Below are 21190 nucleotides of genomic sequence, written 5' to 3' on the forward strand. Positions count from 1 at the left end.
GCCGAGAGACGCGAATTTGGCCCGGCCCGACGTCATTTTGGAGAAAAAAAAAGTTCAGACTCGACGCTTCAATCAGAAGACTTGGATCGCTAATGCGTGTCTTGTCGCTCAACATGCTCAACTAGAATCTGTATGTGGTGAAAAATTGTCTTTACTGTACCTGCATTTCTTGAAAAGGTCAGGAAAAGCTAACAGTGCTGATGGCAGGTTCCTGCGTCCTTTGCCGGCAATGCCACCCTTCTGGAGTTACGCCTCATAATATCAGAATCGATCAAGCAGGGTCTTGAAAATGTCTGTGCAGCGCCGTTTAATATATTTTGGATCTCGGGAGGTTTGTTCATTTGGTTGTCAAGGGGCATGGCGATCGCAAAGGAGGTCATTCAGTTCGTCGACGCCTGTAGCCGCTGCTCCGATATATGGAGCAGCAGAGGAAGAGGTGCAGGCTGCACGAAAATACTGCACTGCTCTAGTCTCGTGAGTGTTTTTCGATCAAACGATAGAATTTGTTGTATATTTGTCCGTTATGCTGGTAGCTAACGGTCTTTGTTGCAGCAAATATGACCGACCATCCTACACTCTCAGTACTTTCATTCCACCTCAGACGCAATCCTTCTACCTTGCGCTGCGAGCGCTGAACATCTCTCTGTCCACGATCCCCGACACCACTTCCTCTCCTACTATTGGACTAATGCGGTTGCAGTTCTGGCGGGACACTGTGACCAAGACCCTTGCCGGTTCGCCTCCAAAAGAGCCCGTCGCCATCCTCTTGGGCTCTGCGGTTGCAGAGCTCGACGCCAGAACGAATGGCCGCGCGCGGATCAGCAAAGGCTGGCTGCTACGAATGATCAACGCGCGCGAGCAGACGCTCACCAATGATCCGTACCCCAACATCGCCGCTTTGGAATCCTACGCCGAGAACACGTACTCCACGCTGCTCTATCTGACGTTATCTGCGATGCCCATGACCTCCGTGACGGCTGACCACTTCGCATCACACATCGGCAAAGCGGCCGGCATCGCTGCCGTGCTGCGCGGACTACCCCTCGTAGCATTCCCCCAACCTCCCAAGCAAGGTGCTGTGATGCTCCCGCTCGACATCATGGCGCAGGCTGGCGTCAAGGAGGAAGAGGTTTTCCGCCAGGGCGCCGACGCGCCGGGCCTGCGCGACGCAGTCTTCGCTGTAGCCACCCGCGCAAGCGATCATCTCATTACCGCCCAGCAGATGCTCCGCAATCTGCGTGCTGGTGAGGACGTCGGCCACGACTTTGAACATGAAGGCGAAGAAGGACATGAGTACGATGCCCCCTCTGCTTTCGATGTGGAACGGCCCGAGTCGCCTCTAGACCAGGTCAACCGCGCGTTCGGCGTCTTTATGCCGGCTGTTGCGACGCGCCTGTGGCTCGATAAACTGGAGAAGGCCGACTTCGATATCTTCAAGCCCGAGCTACTCGCCTCGGACTGGAAGCTACCTTGGAAAGCCTATTTTGCATTCAAGCGACGAGCATTATGAACTTTGTCATTTTGAATACTGTTGCCTGGATTCAGATCAAAACAATATTCATCATGTATTGATTGTAACATAACGATATCTATACTATACACCAAGGGCAGTTTCCACATGGAATAGCCGTGTACTGTACACTATACAATAGAGATATAAATACATCCCATCTATTTGTCCTTCCTCTCTTGCCTCTGTTTTCTCGAGCTGATAATCAGTCGTCTCTGCGCTAGCATCACGGCATACCGCTGAATCTTGTCGCGCCTATGAGATTGACTATATCAGCATCGAACATGGTACCTTTTGGGGTTTACTCTTTACTCACATGAGAAATAGTGTTGTCACGACCACAAATGGGACAGCAATTTTCCAGAAATAGCTATTGTCTATTAGCACTGGATAGAAGACGATCTGACTCGAAACTTACGCGTCACTATGGTCGATGCCTTTGAATGATTTGAAATTCATACCAAAATAGCCCTAAGTCAATCAGTATGCACTCCAGTAACCCATTTCTTTTTGGAGGGAATATCTTAATTACCGTCAAGAAGGTCAGCGGGAGATAAAGACAGGTGACTATTGTCAACTGTTTCATACTCTCATTTTGATACGCTCCTAAGACCAGTTAGCTAACAAGAACAGTAGAAGCAGCAATGTAAAAAAATATATACCTATTGTGTTGAAGATGAGGTCAATCATATTATCAGCGGAGCGTCTCATCTGGTCGTAGCCTTCAACAATTGTAATACAATGATCCAAGGCATCTCCGAGATAGGTATGGCACATGGGGCTGATCGTGATGCTGGATCCTCCTATACTTTTGAGGTTCGGCGTCATTGTTCCTATGTGCAGATTCGGCTTGGGAGGCAGCTCGCTAAAGTAAGGACTGGATGTTTCTGTCTGCTTGAGAATTCCCAGACCGGGTGTGCTGATGGGCTCTGATCGGTGGTCACGAAGAGCATTGATCACGGCCACAAGAGGCTGCATGTGGTTGCGTAGCACAGAGATTTCGGATGTCAGAATGTACAGGCTCTTTGACAAGTCGATGTCTGGATCGGTCAGGACCTCAAGCTCCAAGTCACCCATCGCATCCTGATAAGCAGTAGTGACCGGGATTGCTAGGTCAATCACCGCATCCAAGATGGCTTGAAGGAGCATGCTTGCATCGCATGATTGGCGTAGGATCGTTTCGGGAGAGCTTAGACGCCTAACGATAGGAGCTTCGATATCATCGGCACTCGTTTCGAAGAAGGATGTCACGGTATTATCTGCGTGAAGGAATACCGATACTTGTTCGAGAGCAACAGTCAAGCCCTTCGAGGCGAGGACAGCGTGTCGCTCCATGAACTCTATGCGATCTTCGTTTGGCCCGCCTCGGTACCGCTGGATGCTCCGGGCAGCAGAAGGATCACTAAACCGAGACGCTGTCTTTAGAGGAACCCCCTTCTCGAATGTCCGTATTGGCCTCCCACTGTTTTTGCGTTTTTTCTTCTCCGTCTTGGGCGGAAATATCACGTCCTTGAGCGCTGCCAGAATCAGGCCTCGCTTACTCGGACGCTTTAGAGAGATTGAGCTCTTGGAACTTATTGTCGAGGCTCTCCTCTGATTCTTCTGTTTCCAGGACTGACTGTCACTCGCATCATCCTCCTCTTCTGAGTCGCTGGCTTGGTCCTGGAGCTTTACCAGCTTTTGTAATGTCAGTACCACAAACGCATGATCTGAATACCAATCAGCCTTGGTGCGATTACTCGTGTATATGAGATCTTCGACGGCAAGTCTGTGGATCCCCTTTTCGTTACCCAGAATTCGAACCACGTCCCAACTGAGCCCGTTGACATTGATCCACCTGCATTGTACCCAAGGTTCTCGCTCTCGCGATAAGAATTGCTCGAGGTTGTCATTGTCTAGCTCATATTGGCGCATTTCATGTTGCGAAAAGTCAACAACAGTGATTTCACACCTTTTGTGTAAAACCATGCGCGGAGAGGCCGCTCCATCGGTGGCGTATGGAGGGAGTGGTTGGGTTGGATCAATTCCCGGCTCTGTCCCCGGTTGCCAGTTGGGATCATGTGTGCTGCCATCAGGATAGTATGACCGAGCTGTTGTGGAGCGCCGGACACGTTTCCTCGCGGTGTCTTGGGAGCTCACCCGGGCTGCGCGTACAAATTTATCAGAGCCCACCTCGTTCGTAGTCGGGGACACTGCAGGGCTCAAAGGACGCGGCTGGGCCTCGATGTCAATATTGTTGAGTACCCCCGGGAACGCCTCCACCGAGTGAGCATGGTCAATCGAACGAACACTCATTTTGGGGGAGAAGAGGTCCCTTTCTGGATTCTCTTGAGTGGTCTCTTCAGACTGATGGTGATGGGCATCGAGGTCGGTCTTGGCCTCAAAAAACCACAGCCACAAGTCCGTAAAGACAACAGCAACTTCGTGGCAAAAGTGGACGACAATTAAATTTCATATGTACAACTGGCCGCTGAGCATTTAATCTCAATCTCAGCGTCGTCAAGACAGGCAAACCCCATGGGAAGATGACGTTGCGCACGGCTGATCGGCGATGGCAATGCCTTGCTTGTCACTTCCACGCGGGGTGCGATGATAGTAGGAAAAACGAATAGGAATGACAGACAAGACCCATAAAGGCTGAAAGAGTCCCTGAAAAGTGCCAATACAAGTCCAGGGATCCTTAACAGCACTCCAAAGCCGTGTCCTGATGTTGCTTGTTAAAAGACAGGGGATGCGCGTCTGCCTCGGCTGTTTTAGGCTTAGATTGATATCATCGATGCCTCAGGCTGAATTGTTATCATCCAAAGACGCGAGACATATTTGAAATTAATACTTGCATTATAAATATGAATGAGTAGCTCCTAGTGCTACTAGCTATGAAATCTAAATCCAAAGTGTAGATTTCCTGTCATATACAGCCACCCCGTTCCATATAAGTTTCGTTTCTCCCAGCCACACCATTCAAGACACAAACAGACGCCATCCAAATGCTTCATTCAAGGGTTTTGGACAATAATACAATGCAGAATCGTAGTTAACAAACGAAATATCCATGATATCATATGGTACTCGGCAGATGATCATCCGGATGATAGAACACATTGTGAATGTGTCAAGGGCGAAAAATAAAAGGCGGATCAGGTGCGTGCAGAAGGCCGAGATTTGGGGGAGTAGCGGTTCACGGTGTATTGGGACGGTTTGTTGCTTGGCGCAATATGTCGGAAGTCTTGATATAGACTCGGTTGTACATCCATCAGGATAGCGCGTTGAGGCTGGGCCGACGGCGATGATGCTGACTTGGAATATCTAGTCGAAGATCGAGAAGAGGAAGAGGAAGAGGGAGGGGTAGCGGCATTGGCTTTGCCTAAGTCCTTAATGATTTCACGAAGCTCTTTGTCATCTTTGGTGATTTGTGCCTTGATGAAGGCCGAGGAATCGGAGGATTGAAGCGATGACATGACAGAAGGACGAGGCGTGTACGAGTATTTTTCAGGAGTTGGTGTAGAGAGAGGAACAATAGAAGGGTCGAGAAGTGCTTGTTGACCTTTTTCCAGCAACTGACTGATATCAAGGGACTCGCCGTGAGGGATTTTGTGGGGGTGTGAAGGAGTCACACAGTCCATATCCACCTCCTTTCGCAGGACGTGGTCGATATCGACAGCGGAGAAGTAAGCGCAAGATTGAGGAAGATCATCAATGCCAACCTGTTGGGAGAACATGGCGCGTGTCCAGACATTGGCGATCTGCAATGCCAATGCCGCACGGTACTTGTCCTCATCCTTGACCAGGTATCTGATTTCATCATGGACTGTAATCGCCAGACGAGCATTGATATTGAATCGACGAATGAGAAAGTCCATCGAGATAATAAGAAGGTGAAGGTAATCGACGCCAGAAGACTGGATGGCCCAGTTGATCCGCGAAGTCATGAAGCTGCCCTTGTTGATGAACCGTCTCATTAAAGCCTCCGTAATACCGGCCCCTAAAGCGGGTGTTCGAGGCCTTTCTTGGTCTGCAAACTCTTCTAGCTTGTTGAACACGAATGACTCGGTACCTCCTCGCCAGAAAGGGTTCTCGTTCAAAACGCGACGGGTCGTACGAGCCCCTTTAGTTTCTTTATATAGATTGCTAGCAATCTCCTGGGTCTGTCTCTCCGTCAAAGATGGGTTGAACTGGCGCAGCAGAGTCGCGGCAAATTTGACGCCAGCGCCGTAGATACGTCCATAGTTGAAGACCTTTGCATCATTTCGTGAAATGCCCAGAATCTTTGCGGTACGGGAATGCATATCAGTGCCTGCCGCCTTGGACCCTTCCAAAGTCATGAACCCGATAGCGTTGCCTCCATGTAACTGAAATTGAGCATCACCTATCAAGCTGGCAATCCACAGCTCTTGAGAGTCGACATCGGCTCCAACGAAAACGTAGCCTGGCGGAGCCTGGATCATGGCTTTCAGCTCAGAACCTACACGGTTCCCTTTGGCGTTGCTGGCTGTGAGCCACGTATTTTCCACCGCTCGTCGGGTGATGGTACCCATCGGAATTACCTGTGGCAGGATATAGCCCAGGCTTGGAGGGCCTACCTCCCTTGATGGCTTGTGGTGCAGATCATTTTCGTACACAACTATTTGGCTCATGATGCGGTCTCGCGCGCTGATCCAATAAGAGCAGGAAGCGTTCATCTCCAAGGCTTCTTTGGCAAGAGCATACTGGGAGGAGAGTGTTCCGCGTTCAAAGTGTTGGAGGTACCCTTTTGCCAGTGGATTGGTACAACGAGCCTGCGGCCCGTCCTTGTGAGGGAGCTTGAAATATGCATGTCTCCTGTCATCCCGCAGACTCAAGTTCGTTTCTTCAGACATATCGCAAATGACAACGGGTTGGTTCTCGTAAAGCTTCACCTGATGAAGCGGAACTTTGAACGTCCAGCCAAACTTATCGGACCAGATCAATGGATGGCCGTCCCAGGAAAGCTTCAGTAGAATTGGTGCAATTCTTGTCCGAACAGTCAGACCAATATCCGCATTGCTTGATGCGAATAAATCCTTATACCACTGCGGCATGCCTGGTTTCTTCTGTCGCGCAGCCGGGCGTGGTGGATCGCCTTTCTTTTTACCCTTGACCATTTTGATCTCCTGGCCAGACCAGTCCAGCTGCTGTAGCCATGGGTCATTCATGTACTTTTCGGGTTCGGCCTTTACTTTCAAAGCCTCGTCGCATAATTCAACCAGTCTATTTTGGACGTCGTTGAGTCGTTGATGATATGTTGCTTCGGCATTGGTGATATACTCCTGCCAATTCTGGTTCACAGGGAGGATAACGGTAGAGAGGTGTCTGAGCGCCCCGAAACTCACAGGATGCGGACAGACCTCGAGGAAGTTCGGGAACACCTTCTTGAAAACGCGATGGGTGATGGCCACATCTGCTGCGCAATAATCCAGGAGCTCCTCCAGCCTCTCGAGAATGCCAGGTCGATCCAGTTCGCCAAAGAAGTCTCTCTGGGCTTTGTCGATAGCGACATCACAGTGAAACTTGGCCACATCGCGAAGGGAATTAACAGAACTCCTCCCGACCCACAATTCTTCCTCTTCGTCGCTGAGCAGCTTGTGCTCAATCATCGCAGCTAGCTCGACAGAGTTGCTCTCATTGGCAATCTTGTCGCGCAGATCCCTATTCTTCTTGTGCCGCATCCATGTTGGTCGCTGCTGGGAGCACATTCCATTCACGGCTACATGGAGAGACATGGTGTCGAGGAAAAAATTGCAGCTTTGCTTCAAGTCATACTCTTCCAGTACCCTAGCCCGGTCGTAACCAATGTTGTGTCCAACTACAATCCGAGGCTGCAGGGGATCGCCGAGAGGAACCAGTTGCGTTGTGTTTTCTGATTCCCCCAGCAGCCATGGCGATAACCAGGCGTACCAAGCCGTAGGACTGACGGCGCATGCCATGACCGCAAAGGAGTGTTCCTTCCACATAACCTCCGTATCGAACGTCAGCATCGACTCGTTCGGGGCATCGACTGGTTCCCAGGTGCCGTCGCTGTGATATTTGGTCCACCCGCTCCGTTTAACCCATCTTCGCGGCTTCGGAGGAGAGTTGACCGCCATGTAAGACTTTGCATAGCCCAGGTACGGCTCCGATGAATCCATCCCCAGCTTGAAAAAATGTTCATCCATGGTGTGGCCCTGCAGCGGGGGAAAATCGAATGCGATAGGATCTGACGCATCTTGAGACTTGCCGAGCAGATCATGTCTAGACAAATGATCCTTCGATAGAGCCACCAGATTCGGGTCTGGTGGCCGAGACTTCCCACGGAAGATCTGCGCGTAAACATGTTCGCTCAACTGCTGCACCCCGATTTCATTGAACCTGGCGGTCGACGGAACTGCGAAATTAGCAGGCGCCACCACTTTGTCTTCGCAACTTCCACACGGAAAGGGGGGGAAGCAGCATACCAGAAAGCGATCGCAAGCGTGATTCACTACCACCACCAACCGATGAGTATTCTCTAGCATGGTACCTAGCGAGCAAGGTCCAGGACTCCGAACGTGTAGGGAGAAGAGACCGTAGTCTTCCGAATCGTGAACAAGGTCGTGCGACCACCCCAGAACAAGGAGCGTGGACGCATTTCCAAACCATTCTGTATTGAAAAGAGACAGCGTTGCATCTAGGACATGGTAGCGTAAGTTATCGCAGCACGGTGCTGCAGCCACAGCAACAGAGTCTGCTTGTTCTGCTGGAAGGCGATTCTGCAGCCTGTGATGGTGCGCGTTGAATCTCAATCGCCTTCGATGCCCCAGGCAAATCTTCTTTCCCCCTGCAAATGTCAGCGTCATGATTAGTTATCGGAAATATCACATGACCGATAATCACGGGACTATCGATAAGGCCTCAGATAACCACCTGAGGCGGCTTCAAGCATCGCCCCTCCACGACGATCATTGCTTCAACTTTGACAACGACAGAACCGGTGAACGTGTGGTTCTAGTGGTTTCAATTTGGTGGCCACTGGAAGGCCGGACTACTGCCCGATATACTTACTGTCAAAGTTGACTAGCAGATATCTTAAGAGCACATACGCATCCAGTCGAACCTTACGACCACAGTACTACTAAGTTACTGGGCGCCCAAGTCGTTTCCAGCCGTCCAGCTTTCCCATCTCACATTATGGATCGTCGCACCTCCATTGTGGACTTGACTTCGACGTCAGGTCGCTCTTATCTTCCTCACCAGTCAACTTCAGCAGCAGTCCCCAGCCCAAGCTCTTCGGGTACCACGCACCGGCGTCCCTCTCAAGGCAACACAGAAACACGCAGCGTCAAGCGCCGACGACTAAGTCGTATATACGCCCCCACGGAACAGGAGGAAGAAGAGATCGAGTCCGTAGACTTGACGGAAGTGGAAGATGCATCTGCCATGGCCAAGGCATTAGCCAAGCAGCAAAAAGACGCTGTCAAGGCACAACAGCAACAGGATCAGGAACATGAAAAAGGTCGGACGGTGTTGACGGCGTACAAATGTCCTGTCTGCATGGATACTCTGGAAAACTCTACCAGTACGATATGTGGTATGTAGGGCAACCTTCTTCTCTTGCGCAAAGCTGACAAGTTCAATTACTAGGACACCTCTTCTGCCACAAATGCATCATCGATACCTTGAAGTTTGGCGAGGAACAACGGTCCGATTCGTCCAGCAAGGCTCGTGGAACGTGTCCTGTCTGTAGGAAACCGCTGTTACGTACCGACGTCCCCGGCACAAGAAGAAATCTCTGGCCCTTGCAACTCAAACTGGTGACGAAGAAGCGGAGCGAATTGTCTTCACAATAAGAATAGCCTAGGGAAAACCTTTTCGGGTATTATTGGGTGGTTATTTAGCGCATGGAGTTTGAGCGTCGCCTATTAGAATTTTATTCCAGGGATAGTATTTGAAGCGAGCATAGTATCTACATATCATGGACAGTAATGGCGTTTACAAGATCTCTCAGAAACTCTCTTCATCATTGTGAAAAAATACTTTGGTTGTTATTAAGATGTAGTATATATAATTATTACAGATTCAGGATTATGATAGACCTTTCTTACGACCAGGGTTCTCAAGGGTGTTCCTCCTACTCAGTCCACTCCCGAGCCCTCCCCTGACCATCGCGTCTCCTTTCTTCCCCAGCACTACTTCCAGTGCTTGCACCAGCGCAGTGGCGTCATACCGAACGCCCGTTTCCTGACTCCCATCCGCTGCCATGCTAGTGATCTTGCGTCCGTACAGACGGAGCGTCTCGATGCCCATTTCCGCCAACCGCTCTCGGTCGACTTTGGGGGTTCCCGGTCCGTCCAGATGGAGGATATGTGTGACGTATAATGTGTACGGGAGGGGCGGAGTGGGTATTTCGGGAACACCCTTCATCTTCATAAAGCTAGCGGACGGGGAAATGGGCGATGTGGTGGTTTCCGGGGCCCGTGAGCGTCCCAGACCGCGGCTCTCCTCGCCGGCGCGAACAAGGGCTTCAACAAAGTCCACGGCGGTGAAAGGCTCAGATGAGGGCCCGGTCTCGCGGTCGATCGATCCGTTCAGGATGAGGATCTTATGCCGGGCAGGGCTTGTGACGATGTTTTGTCCCACACCACGGAGGATGATGGAAGGAACAATCGACGTGTAGAGAGAGCCGATGCTGTATATGATGGCCTGCGCGTCGCGCAGGGCCTCCAGGACGCGCGGGTTTGCCGGCGGGCGGATCTCCTGGCCGTAGGGGTTGATGTACCAGATCCGAGTGATACGCGAGCGCAGGTCTTCGTTGCCCATCTTGCTGAAAGAGATGTTCTTGTTCCGGAGCGTGGGCAACGACCCGGGAAGGTGGTCGTCTTCGTATAGCACGGCGTCCGACGCATCAGAGGGCTCAGAGGAGTCATCCGCGTCTTCTCTGTCGGCGAGGAGCAGGCTCGGGCGTCGGGATCCCGGTCGAGGCTGCGAAGCTGTCGCTTCGCTTGGGTGGGAGATGCTGTTCTGGCCGACGATGATCGTGCCGTCGGCCAAGGTCGCAGAGATATGGTGCGAGAAATTCGAGTTGATGGCCGGAATCACTCGCACAACGTCCGATGGCACACCACAGATACTGCCCAGCAGGTAAATGGCGCTCTCGAAGCTACCGCTAAACAACCGGGCTCCGGTCAGGAACAGATTTCCCACACTGGCTGAGGTAAAGTCGAAGGTTGACGACGGCGGTCGGGCCCTTTTCAAAATCTCGAGGTTCAACAGGTTGAAGAACGAGCGGATCAGCTCCTTCTTTGCCGGAGCAACCGCCTTCCAAAGATCAGACGTCCCGTCCACGATGGCATGCCACTCTTTCTGGGCTGTCGAGGCGTCTGCGGCCAGCCGATGGTTGAAAATCGCCTTGATGGCCGCCCTCTCTGAGTCGGGAGGAGAATCTGGAATCAGACGGACGAGTCTACCTGAAGACAACAGTTAGCAAAGGCCAGAGCGAAGGCACGACAGTGATCTTTTCCCGCCTATCCTCCTACTTACTCCTCACGTCACCAATGCCAGGTCCCCCGAAAATCCGAATCAACTCGGACGAAGAGCCACCATTGTCACTGATGGGAATGATATAGCTCAGTGAACATTGTTTGCTGGCCCTGACGGCGCTGAAGACGTCCACCAAGCTGTTCGCCGCGCTGCCTCCTGAGAAGACCACCAGGCCACGATTTGGGGCGGCGAAGTCTGTCGTCATATTGTAGCCACCAAGAGACCAGAAGATTTTTGAGTGAGTGAATCGACTGATGATGGAAGCATACTAATATTCAGAATTCAAAATGCAGAGATGGGCAGAGAAAAAGAGGTCGATGTTTTTGCCCGGCAAGGATGACACATTACGATCTCTCTCTATTTACCCTTGAAATTTTACATCGATAGATTTTACGATGCAAACAAACAATAAATCTCCTGTCGATTCAATCACCGACAGCGAGACTGCCGAGGCAATCGAGGTAGCGAACAGCTGGCCTCGACCAAGGTGAGACTGTGTCTTGCGGATATGATTTGGTGACATGTGGAATGTGCACGATAAAATAAATATATCATCGTTATCAATGTGACACGGAAGTTTAATACAGAATTACTTTTTATGCATGATATGACATTGAATAGTTAATAGGATATTCTTGAACTGCTAAGAAAATATCTCATAAACTATAGAGAGATGGAGAGACAGAATTGGAAGCCCACAAGCATCCCTACTGTACTGAAAGATTGTAATCATAACTATTCATCGGAATATATACAAGACATCTTTTTGCCTAGAGGTATGAGAGTCACCTACCTATGGATGCGAAATGATTATGCATAGGCGGCCCATCCTAGAAGAACGAAGAACAGACCGTTAGCGACAGGAACAGAAAAGGATACAGGAAGCAGGCTGACTTACCGCAATAGAGGACCGCAAGATTCCGCTCATCAGTGGCTTGCTGGATCAGCTCGTTGACAGTGGCTGTGACGCTGAGTGTCTTGCTCAGCTTCTTGGCAACCACAGTTAACGCTCGATCCGCTTCACTGGGCTCATTGGGCGCCTTTTTATGAACGGTGCCAGTGGCCAGAACAGGAGCAGCCTCGCCGCCGGCCTCGGATGTCTCTTGCATCCTTTTCATTCGCAGCGGAGACACGGTCCAGCTGTACAGCGGATCGTATCGTAACACGTCCAGGATCGTCATGATTCCGTAAGACTCCTGTCGCAAGGCTTCCAGCGTAAACTCGCAACATCGGCGGAAGACTCCCTCAGTCTTGGTGATGCCCATGCCGTCGACCAGGTCGCGCGTGAGGCGAAATGGGACCACTTCAGGGACGGGCAAGACTCGCCCTTGCTCAAATGCCACACCGAGGTCTATGTGTACTGCTTCACCGGTTTTCTCGTCGAGTAAGATGTTGTGACCGTGCCGGTCACCGAGGCCGAGAACGTGCCCCAGGATCGAGATAGCAGCGGTACTGCGGATATAAGCCAACCGTTTGCTGAACCAGTCATCCGGGTTGTTAAAATTTTCCATAAAGAAGAACCTCATCACCGGATGGAAGCGCTCTGTGACCTGGCGGTAGGTGCGGACCCGGTGTTCCAGGGACCGCGTCTGGACATCCCCGATATGTTTGCGGCAGACGCTTGGTTTCATGTCCTTGGGATAGTATCGCTGATGTGCCGGCATAAGATAATCATGGAGCGGAATCGTGTTCGGCACGAACTCAATGATGCCCGCATTGGACGTCAATGGAAGCACCTTGTAAGTTCGAATGCCGAGATTCCTCTGTCGAGTCGCCTGGTGATCCTTTAGAAGGCTGCTCACTTGTTCAAAAACCTGCTCCATGATTGCGTCCTGTCGCAGATCGTCATTACCGCCCTTGAACAGCTGCTTATACCGCAAGCCATCGCTGGCGATAGCAGTGACGATCTTAGGCGCGCTTACGCCAGAGGCAACGGTAAAATCAGAACCGAATCTGACAATCGTGGGCACAGCGCTGTAGTCGCAGTCAGGCCGAATCTCAATCTTCATTGTCGGAGGCGGCAGGCTATTAGCCGTCGCGTCGATTTCCAGGCGTGCACCGGTGATCAGCTTCTTGAGAGGCACCCTCGCGCCACTCTTCAACTTCTCGTCGTGTCTGTCCACGGCGAACCGCACGTAGCTGATGTTGGTGTTATGAACAGCGATCCAGGTCGGTCCTATCCTCTTGTCATTTTTCAACTTATCAACAAGCTTGTTGGCTGCCCGGTACCGCGCCAGAGATGCCTCGTCCTTGCCGCCCTTTGACTTGCTGCTTGCGAAAATCTGATACATCCCATGGAAAGGATGCTCAACACATATGCGGAAAATCAGCGTAGAGATTAAGGGCTGGAAATCGTTAGAAACGTCAAGCAGCCTGGAGGATAGCTGGTTCATCAACGTTGCAAATTTCCGGCTAGGGACATGATTGATGTATTTGGAGACTGCACTGTTGGCGGTGCTACTGTCTGAATTGTCCAGCCAGAGAGCACAGAACCGAAGTGCATCGTTGTTGTATGCATCGCTCGCTTTCAGAGACAACAGATAGTTTTCAAGGCACTGATGCAAAAACGCCTCTCGACTGCGTCGCAGACGTTGGTACTCGCGATCATCCAAGTCAAACCACTGCTTCGTCTTCGAGCGATACATCTTCAGGCCATCTTTTTCTTTCCCTTCGGCAGTTTTCATCATCTCTTCGAGCGTGAGCAACTCCTTTTCCTTGCGGTCCCGGAGCTGTTCCACACGTTTAAAGTCCTCCAACCCGTCTGGATTTTGCAATTGTTGGTCACAGAACATCGCAAAGCCATGAAAGACCCTGCCTGCCTCATCACCAGTTGAGCAGCCTTTTAGTTCCTTGACTGCTGGCACAAGATACTCTTGTAGGATGGCATCTGGTTTTTCTAGACGTGCTTCGGCAACATGATGTCCCTGGCTAGAGTCAGAAGTCTGCTATAGAACGGAGTGAAAATAATGGCACTTTACCAGAGTTACAAGGAGCTCAGCACAACTGACTGGTATGGTCTGTTTATTCAGATCATTTTGCTCATTCAGCTGCTGAAGCATGCGAATCGAGGTTGTCATTTCTCCCTGCTCCCAGAGAACATTCGCCAGGTCGAACTTGGCTGCTGCATCAATGTTGATTCCAAGAGCCGCACATGGTTCTACTAGCTTATTAATATAGATTGCGCCTTTGAGTGATGCTTGGGGTAAGTCGTGATCCTTCAAGATGTCGAGGGATTGCCGAACAGTTTTCACTTGGAGCAGTTGGGTATCGTGGTCAGTGAGCTGGATAGCAGTCTTGATATAGTCTTGACTTGTTATGGAGCTCACGAGAGCTTCATGCCAGTTCAATAGTTTACCGACATCACGGAAGCTTTGATTTTGCCCATGTCAGTTCTCAAGGTTCTCTGAAATGGCGGAACCGAGAAATGATACATACCTTGCATTTCTGAGCAAGTGTTTTCTGCTCATTATTCTCTGCCACTCGTGGTCCATACATTGTGGTGACGTTGAGCAAACCACATCATTCACATCAGCCAGCAGCCCTAGCACCTTCAAAGCCTCCTTCAAGGATCCAGCAGATTGCGTCGTGCTCCCAAGTAAATCCAGTGTTTCTAACAGGCACTCATCAATGGCACGTGAAGCTTCGAACATGGTTTTCGATGTGTTGAGGTTCTGAAACGCCCTGTAAACGATAGCAGGAGATGAATAGTTCGATGGTGGAACAGCTATATCCCATCGCCGTAGACTGGTCGCCGTCTCAATCATGCTATCAGATACGGTCAATGCATCCCTGGTATCACCCGGGCCAGAGTACAGAGCACTAGCAATTCCTTGGAGATTGGTAGAATTAAGCGCTTTCAAGACGCCTTGGGAGTCTGCACTGCCCAGCATCTGCACATCGCTATCGTATTGCGCACTTTGAAAAAGAAGGTTCTTGAGTGCAGAGCTTTCGTAGCTCAGCTTGTCCATGACAGATTCCAGAGATGCTTTCTGCTGAATTCCGTAGAAGAGGTCAGGGTCGTCTATGTCCCTGAAAACACTGTGTAGAAATTCCGGAGAAGGATCATACTTGGCCACCGAGGAGCGGCGCGATCCAGCAACGGCTCGAGACGCATGGATTTCAAGGAGCAGAAGCGATGTCTTGTGCATACGACACTTGTTCGCAGCCAACGAAGCCTCGCCAAAGTCTATGTCAAGCCATTCGTCACGCTCCACTATTGTTGACTCCTCGGGTCGTTGTTGGTTCCGTAAATATAAGATACAGTTGATTATGAGTCGGGCATGGGGAATCGTGGGCTCGGCGACGTCCCGCAGAGCTTGCATGAAGACTTCTGAGACAGTTTGGCGAATACTCTGGGATTTCCCAAACTCAAAGAGCAAGACGTCGTGGAGGATGTATGGCAAGAGGTCAGCAGTCATGCTAGGTATAACGTCGAGAATTTTCTTCAGCGGTCCAGTAACAGGATCTCCGAGCGCTGCCTCTGAAAGAAAGAGCCCAACACTACGAGCCCAGCCTGCCAGACTCTGGGTAGCGTCCCAATTCAAAACACGTTTGGCTTCTTTTGTTTTGCCAAGGGGGGAATTCATGGCTGGGCACTGGTAAGGACTCCAAATGAGAGCTTTCATCAGAGTAGGTGTTATAGCTTGCCCACAATAGTCAAAGTCCGGAAAACTTGCAAGATTGCTGACAATGAGCTGTAAGGTCCGTTCAACAAGGCCAACCTCGGTGTGATTACCCGTTTGTAACATGTTGCAGAGTACTTGGAGTATATTAAACTTGGAGTGACAAAGGACGGCCTCGGGTGATCGGTCTTTGCATGGCTTAAATAGAAAGGGGTCCTGCTCTCTGGAAAGCACGTCACTGATGCCGCTGGTGTCAGCAAATGCTCGTCCGATGGTTCTAGCAGCCCATAAACGATATTCAGACCCAGCTTCGAGGCTTTTCACAGTCTCCAGAACAGCAACAGCGTTGGTTGTGGCGTCCATATCTTTTCCAGTAATAGTATTCAAGTTATCGGGAGGCCTTCTGAAGTCGGCGCACAGTATGGAAAGAGCAAGGTCTGATATCGGCTTCCGAAGTAATCTCTGCCCAGGGTGTCGATCCCCAAGCAGCTCGTATATTAGCAAAATCTCATCGCTGCCCTCGGTGGTGTCGTTTGCTATAGATGCCGATTCTGCCAACTTAATCAAGCGTCGGAAAGATTGGTCAGTACGGTCATCCATGGCTGCTGAGCGGTATTCACCCAAGTGATCCCCAAACCACTTTTGGAATCTTTTAGCGTTCGACAAAACCGTCTGGTATTGATCATCATGTGCTGTCTCTTTCGGAGATGACGATCGAAGTAGCTTCCTTAGAGTGACGAAAGTGGATACCGCGGTTTCGGCCATGAGCCCGGGATGTTCAGTTAGATAGGAGTTTCCTGCTTCTAAAAGATACCAGTAAATGCCTATTGCGTCCTCAGAGCAGTGAGGATCAGTGAGATATGAACGCAAACCATGGAGCATGAGCTCCAATGGGTAATCTTGCAGAACGACAGACCCGGCCAAGCAGATCAAGATTCTAATCTTTCGTATGACAGAACATGCGTGGAGAGACCCCAATGCCGGGTGAATAGATTCCAGTAGAGTCCGACAGACATAGCTTGTCAGAGTCGGGGTCCAGATTGCCTCTAGTTCATAACCAGTACGTCTGCAAAGAAAGTCTAGCTCATCGAGAAGGAAACGAGCTCTGAACGATGGCTGTTGGCCAGCGGGCAAAGAGGCGGCTGATGCGCTTATACTGAATATTCGCCTCTGTATCTCAGTAGCATTTTTGAAGCCGGGGCGCTTGGTGAATGCTCGTTCAATTTGGTCGAATTGGTCTAAAGATTTGAAAAACGCGGCGATTGTTTGAGGGAACCGTTCTTCGACCAGAGTAGAGAACCTTTCAGCTCCTAACAGCTTCTTCAATCGGTTCTCAACCCCTTTGGGCTGGCTATTTTGTGACGGGGGAGTTGTTATATCCCGTGCGATACTGTAAGCTTCTGCCTTGTGAAACGAGTTGGATAGGAGATCGGGAAAAGGAATTCCTAGAATGTCCGCTGTTTCGGTTGCTTCATTTTCCTTCACCCGCATCATAAGCTGGCCCACAATTTCATCCTGTACATCGATGACTAAATCTTTGAGACTCGGATATCCAAAAATGCCGAACGGGATAGACTTGACATCTTGTGTTTCGGTCCAGGTGTAGAGAATCTGCGAGGAGAAAAGGCGGAATAGCTCCTTTGGATCTTCTAGGCCGAGCGTTTTGGCAACGTACAGCAAGCATTTCTGAGCGTAGCGTACTGATTGAGGGACCTGTGCTGGTGTCTCAAAGATATGATAAATACTCCTCCGAAGTAGAGTATGCCATCTAGAAGCCAGTTGGGCCAATATGAAGAGACGCAATGCGATACCTTCGACCCAATCTGGATCCCGAGGAAGGCTTTCCAAGACATCGTTAAAGATAACCTCGTGGTCGTCTAGTGCAAACCGCTCGAATAAATCGCGAATCATATCCGCAGCAGAAAACTTCACACGCACGTCACCATCTTGAAAAACAGTAAACAAGCTGGTACGAGGAGAAGGGCTTTCCCCGTCAGTCGAGTACATGGGATTGCACCTAATGACTTCTCCCAGGAGCTCGGCAAGAGCGACATACACGCTCGTCGATGCTTTCCCCTTTGTTATGAGTACATTGATGAACCATTCGTATATGTCCGAAGCAGACTCATTTAGGTGATCTTCCTTTCCGCATGTCCAGGATTTGACAAAGCTTGCCATCATTTTAATGGCAAGGTATGTTGAATTCTCGCACCGCTCTAGTTCATAGCTCTGTAGGGATTTCTCGGCAAAGTTCTCGAGCAGATCCAGCAAGGTGGCTCGCTCCATCCCTGCACACACTTGATAAACATGCGGAAGGATGCTTTGCGCTGACAATATGTCTGCATCGTCCAGTTCGATCAAGTACTTCACGAACGTTGTACTGTGCGACCTAGAAGGATTATTAACATCCACCAGATATTTCTCCAAGGCAGAAAGTTGGACAGTCAAGCATCGGTTGAAGGTGATGATATTGGAGAATAAAGGCGTCGCATCTCTGTTTGAGCAAAAAATTGTCTCATGGGCTGTCAGCTGAGTACCGTGTGTTATCAGAGGATCGTCTAGATCCATCACTTCGATGTCATTTTGTGAAGAGTATTTCTTTTGGGACAGTCGATGACTTTCAAGAGTCTTTGTAAGGGGCGGGATGAGGGCGCGAAGAGTCCGCGAAGTACCAGAGTCAGGGGTTTTAAAGCAATGGGATGGGGAGAGCATTGGCGACAACAACTCCAGGCATGCATAGGAAAAATGAATTTCACGGCTTTCCAGGAAGGAACATATAGTAGCCCATAAGTTTTGACTAGTCTGCCGTAAAGCAGGCAAGCGAGATGCATATTGTTGCTGAGGCAATGACTCTGTAAAGAGGATCGTCGAGATGCAGAGCGAGGCAGCAATTTGCATGATATCAACGGTGATATGATGGGATTTTTCCTGATTCATCGAGTGCCATGTTTGTGAAAACGCTTCACATTTCGCTTGCAGCAAATCCAGAAACACCAGGTCGTTTGGATCCTGTCGATAAGATGAAGAGGGTAAAGCTAGGTCATTCTCATCCCAGAATTGAATGGGATTCAAGATCCATCCGGACTGGAACAGATATTCTAGGAGTTTCCGGTTTTCATAATGAAAATACCAGGCCTTACCAATGATCCCAGTCAGGCCTCTGCCTCGACTATAGGTTGAAGGGAAGAATCGATTTGTACAAGCAAGGAGAAGGCGCAGGAAGTCCAATGGACGAGTGAAGGTAGCGACCTGAGCAGCTTGTGCCCTATCTGTGAGAATGCCTACGCTCATGGTTAGGTTACGAAACTGCAAGCGACGATATTCAACATGACCGAGAACGCACCAACCGACCAAAACTCCCGTAACCAGCCACAAATATGCTTGGAGACGTTGAGAGTAGGTCCTGGAATGATTTGCGTGTTCAAATGTGCAATCTTTGCCCAGAGGTTTAGTGAGGAGTCAGAGATGATGGAGGGCCCATTTAAATTGGCGGACAATAACATTGAGCGAGTTGTTTCAGCAATCACAGAATGCTCCAGAAGATCGTGTTCGAGTATAACACACATCAAGTGGCACGCGGCCCTGCATGACACCTGCGAAGTTGACGCTCTCGACGCAAGTTCCCAGGCCTTTTGCCAGCTTTCTCTGAGTGAAGCTGCTTTCGAGTCCGGCCTGGTAGCAATACTGTTATATTCCGAATGGCGTGTCAGTGAAGCAAAAAGATAAATAGTCTAGAAAGCCAAAGAATACAAACCTTGATAGGGCCAGCAGGGTCCACGACGATAGCAAGCCGTTGTCATCGAGTATATTCGGAATCAGTCTCTCGACAAGGCTCGCTCCCAACTCACCACCGTTTTCACGCTTTCCAAGGAAGAGTAAAAGCTGTAGCGCACACAATCTTGCCACCCCCGAGGATGAGAATGATTCACGCAAGATGTCTTCTATCCGAGACGTAAATCTTCGCTTCTTGTTTGGAGCTTCACCTCCAGGCTCAGGTATCGTTAGCCGTGTAGCCACATCTTCTGCCAACTGAAGCAAAGTGGCGATCGTCCAGAGGACTGTCCAGTTGTGTTCGGACTTGTTGTTTCCAAGACGAGGACCGCATGATAGTTTGCCTGTGGAATTGCCAGTCTGCGCAGAGAATGTCAATTCATCAAGCTGCAGGATGTCTTTCTCGGATCGTTTCGAATACTCTATCTGCAGAGTGTCTACCAAACTCTCAATTGTGTGAAATAGCGACTCCGACGGGTCTCGTGCCGCTGCATCGGCAAGTATATTCATGCAGAGCATCACAGTGACAAGTAAATCGTCCTTCAGGGCTGAATGTTTAGTAGCCCATAATCGTCTGATTACAGGGATTATATCGAGCATGGCTGACCGTATAACCTCGGATTGGTCAAAGATGACTCTCATAACGACTGTATTTATGCTATTGAATGCGATTTGATGCGTATTTGCCGCCACAGGAGCAGACATGACAAGTTCCCGGAGGCCACGCAGGACCAGATCACTTGTCGCTCGGATCGGAGCAGTGGAGCTCGCCGTAAGACTCTGAATACACAGAAGCACCTCTTCGTTGACATTGTTACTATCCTCGTGTCGTGTTCTGACCGCAAGAACCGAACCTGCCCTTGGTGTGCCTGGCAGGGCGCTACTATGGTCGAGACTCCGTGAAATAGCACGAGATCCGTGGCGAGGACTCTCATGGCCATCGTCAACTCCGTTGTAGTCCAGGGCCCGCAGACAAAATTTCATCAACTTCTCCCATTCGGTGTCAGCCAAGTGTTCCACGTGCGGCGGGTATTGCAGAAGCACTCTCAAGCATTTGGTGTAGTCCACACTCAGAGGGCCCCAGAGACCTTCGCCTGGACCACGCAGCGTGTCGGTAATATGGTCTACTATCGCTCGAACAGACTTCGACCGCAGGTTGCGCACGAATACATCGACCGCAGTCCGCAGAACCGCTGCACAGGCCGTCAATCGCGAGGTGGAGGGCGTCTTGGAGTGTGATTTGAGGGCACGGGTATAGGCCGACTTCTCTGCGGCAATGAACCGAAACAACGATTCCAGGATTTTATGACACGCCTTATCATTGAGGGTGTTCCTAAATACATTCATCTTAATCAGCAGCTCGTCACTTGAAGCCGGCTGGTCTTCTCTTACAGTCTCGTGCTCTGTTTATTCTGCTGGAGAATGTGCTTTAGATCTCATAAACATCAGTAAAATCCTTCATTTCGCACACCAGCCAACACAAATCCAAATACCTGCGAGCCCGTCAGAGCGATCTTTCAGCTTGTCCGAAGACAAGAGCGCAATCGCTCCATCTAGAGTGATTTCACCCATGATGCCCACTGTGAGCGCTAGGCCGCTCCCCAAAGCTCCGCATTGAGGCCGGTTCGAACACGCTCAGCGAGGCCGACAACGGGTTCCTAGTGTATGCAGCAGTGCATCACACCTTTTTCTAGATAGTAAATGATATCAAAAACAAATTATTCCCCTCCACTCGCTTGGGGTGGACGAAACGCTGGTCCGGGCGCTGGCTGAGGCG

The 21190-nt window shown here is 50.3% G+C and overlaps 6 protein-coding genes across 6 annotated transcripts; 2 read left to right on the forward strand and 4 right to left on the reverse strand.

Moving 5' to 3' along the window:
- The first annotated feature begins 66 nt into the window (after nt 1-66).
- On the forward strand, nt 67-1672 carry ASPZODRAFT_162894 (hypothetical protein). The gene is made up of 3 exons (XM_022726597.1): nt 67-130; nt 208-474; nt 553-1672. The coding sequence occupies exons 2-3, from the start codon at nt 290-292 to the stop codon at nt 1508-1510; spliced, it is 1143 nt and encodes a 380-aa protein (XP_022585515.1). The 5' UTR covers nt 67-130; nt 208-289; the 3' UTR covers nt 1511-1672.
- Nucleotides 1672-3805, reverse strand: ASPZODRAFT_11853 (hypothetical protein; the record flags this gene model as incomplete). Its single annotated transcript, XM_022721198.1, has 5 exons — nt 1672-1765; nt 1827-1880; nt 1929-1981; nt 2043-2116; nt 2173-3805. The coding sequence occupies 5 exons, from the start codon at nt 3803-3805 to the stop codon at nt 1672-1674; spliced, it is 1908 nt and encodes a 635-aa protein (XP_022585516.1).
- A 533-nt stretch (nt 3806-4338) lies between these two features.
- On the reverse strand, nt 4339-8288 carry ASPZODRAFT_155998 (hypothetical protein). The gene is made up of 2 exons (XM_022726246.1): nt 7960-8288; nt 4339-7889 (listed from the first exon to the last, which is right to left on the reverse strand). Exons 1-2 carry the CDS (start codon nt 8141-8143, stop codon nt 4648-4650), a joined length of 3426 nt encoding a protein of 1141 aa, XP_022585517.1. The 5' UTR covers nt 8144-8288; the 3' UTR covers nt 4339-4647.
- A 145-nt stretch (nt 8289-8433) lies between these two features.
- ASPZODRAFT_127000 (hypothetical protein) lies at nt 8434-9488 on the forward strand. The gene is made up of 2 exons (XM_022721623.1): nt 8434-9071; nt 9125-9488. Exons 1-2 carry the CDS (start codon nt 8672-8674, stop codon nt 9328-9330), a joined length of 606 nt encoding a protein of 201 aa, XP_022585518.1. The 5' UTR covers nt 8434-8671; the 3' UTR covers nt 9331-9488.
- Nucleotides 9489-9516: 28 nt separating this feature from the next.
- On the reverse strand, nt 9517-11525 carry ASPZODRAFT_127001 (hypothetical protein). Its single transcript, XM_022721624.1, has 2 exons — nt 11021-11525; nt 9517-10947 (listed from the first exon to the last, which is right to left on the reverse strand). The coding sequence occupies exons 1-2, from the start codon at nt 11223-11225 to the stop codon at nt 9566-9568; spliced, it is 1587 nt and encodes a 528-aa protein (XP_022585519.1). The 5' UTR covers nt 11226-11525; the 3' UTR covers nt 9517-9565.
- A 167-nt stretch (nt 11526-11692) lies between these two features.
- On the reverse strand, nt 11693-21180 carry ASPZODRAFT_162899 (hypothetical protein). The gene is made up of 8 exons (XM_022726598.1): nt 20907-21180; nt 20806-20848; nt 19397-20746; nt 18986-19326; nt 14456-18923; nt 13999-14389; nt 11919-13944; nt 11693-11850 (listed from the first exon to the last, which is right to left on the reverse strand). The coding sequence occupies exons 1-8, from the start codon at nt 20983-20985 to the stop codon at nt 11831-11833; spliced, it is 8718 nt and encodes a 2905-aa protein (XP_022585520.1). The 5' UTR covers nt 20986-21180; the 3' UTR covers nt 11693-11830.
- Nucleotides 21181-21190: the final 10 nt, after the last annotated feature.

Source organism: Penicilliopsis zonata (genome assembly GCF_001890105.1).
Source record: "Penicilliopsis zonata CBS 506.65 unplaced genomic scaffold ASPZOscaffold_1, whole genome shotgun sequence".
Classification (NCBI taxonomy): Eukaryota; Fungi; Ascomycota; class Eurotiomycetes; order Eurotiales; family Aspergillaceae; genus Penicilliopsis; species Penicilliopsis zonata.

Coding starts and splice junctions, on each gene's coding strand:
- ASPZODRAFT_162899 (XM_022726598.1), bottom strand. CDS start 20,985: ATGGGTGAAATCACTCTAGATGGAGCGATTGCGCTCTTGTCTTCGGAC. Junction 20,849..20,906: donor TCGCTCTGACGGGCTCGCAG/GTATTTGGATTT, acceptor GATGTTTATGAG/ATCTAAAGCACATTCTCCAG. Junction 19,327..19,396: donor ACCCTGCTGGCCCTATCAAG/GTTTGTATTCTT, acceptor GGAATATAACAG/TATTGCTACCAGGCCGGACT.
- ASPZODRAFT_127001 (XM_022721624.1), bottom strand. CDS start 11,225: ATGACGACAGACTTCGCCGCCCCAAATCGTGGCCTGGTGGTCTTCTCA. Junction 10,948..11,020: donor TGGCATTGGTGACGTGAGGA/GTAAGTAGGAGG, acceptor TGTTGTCTTCAG/GTAGACTCGTCCGTCTGATT.
- ASPZODRAFT_155998 (XM_022726246.1), bottom strand. CDS start 8,143: ATGGTTTGGAAATGCGTCCACGCTCCTTGTTCTGGGGTGGTCGCACGA. Junction 7,890..7,959: donor ACGCTTGCGATCGCTTTCTG/GTATGCTGCTTC, acceptor CTAATTTCGCAG/TTCCGTCGACCGCCAGGTTC.
- ASPZODRAFT_162894 (XM_022726597.1), top strand. CDS start 290: ATGTCTGTGCAGCGCCGTTTAATATATTTTGGATCTCGGGAGGTTTGT. Junction 475..552: donor TACTGCACTGCTCTAGTCTC/GTGAGTGTTTTT, acceptor TCTTTGTTGCAG/CAAATATGACCGACCATCCT.
- ASPZODRAFT_127000 (XM_022721623.1), top strand. CDS start 8,672: ATGGATCGTCGCACCTCCATTGTGGACTTGACTTCGACGTCAGGTCGC. Junction 9,072..9,124: donor CTCTACCAGTACGATATGTG/GTATGTAGGGCA, acceptor TTCAATTACTAG/GACACCTCTTCTGCCACAAA.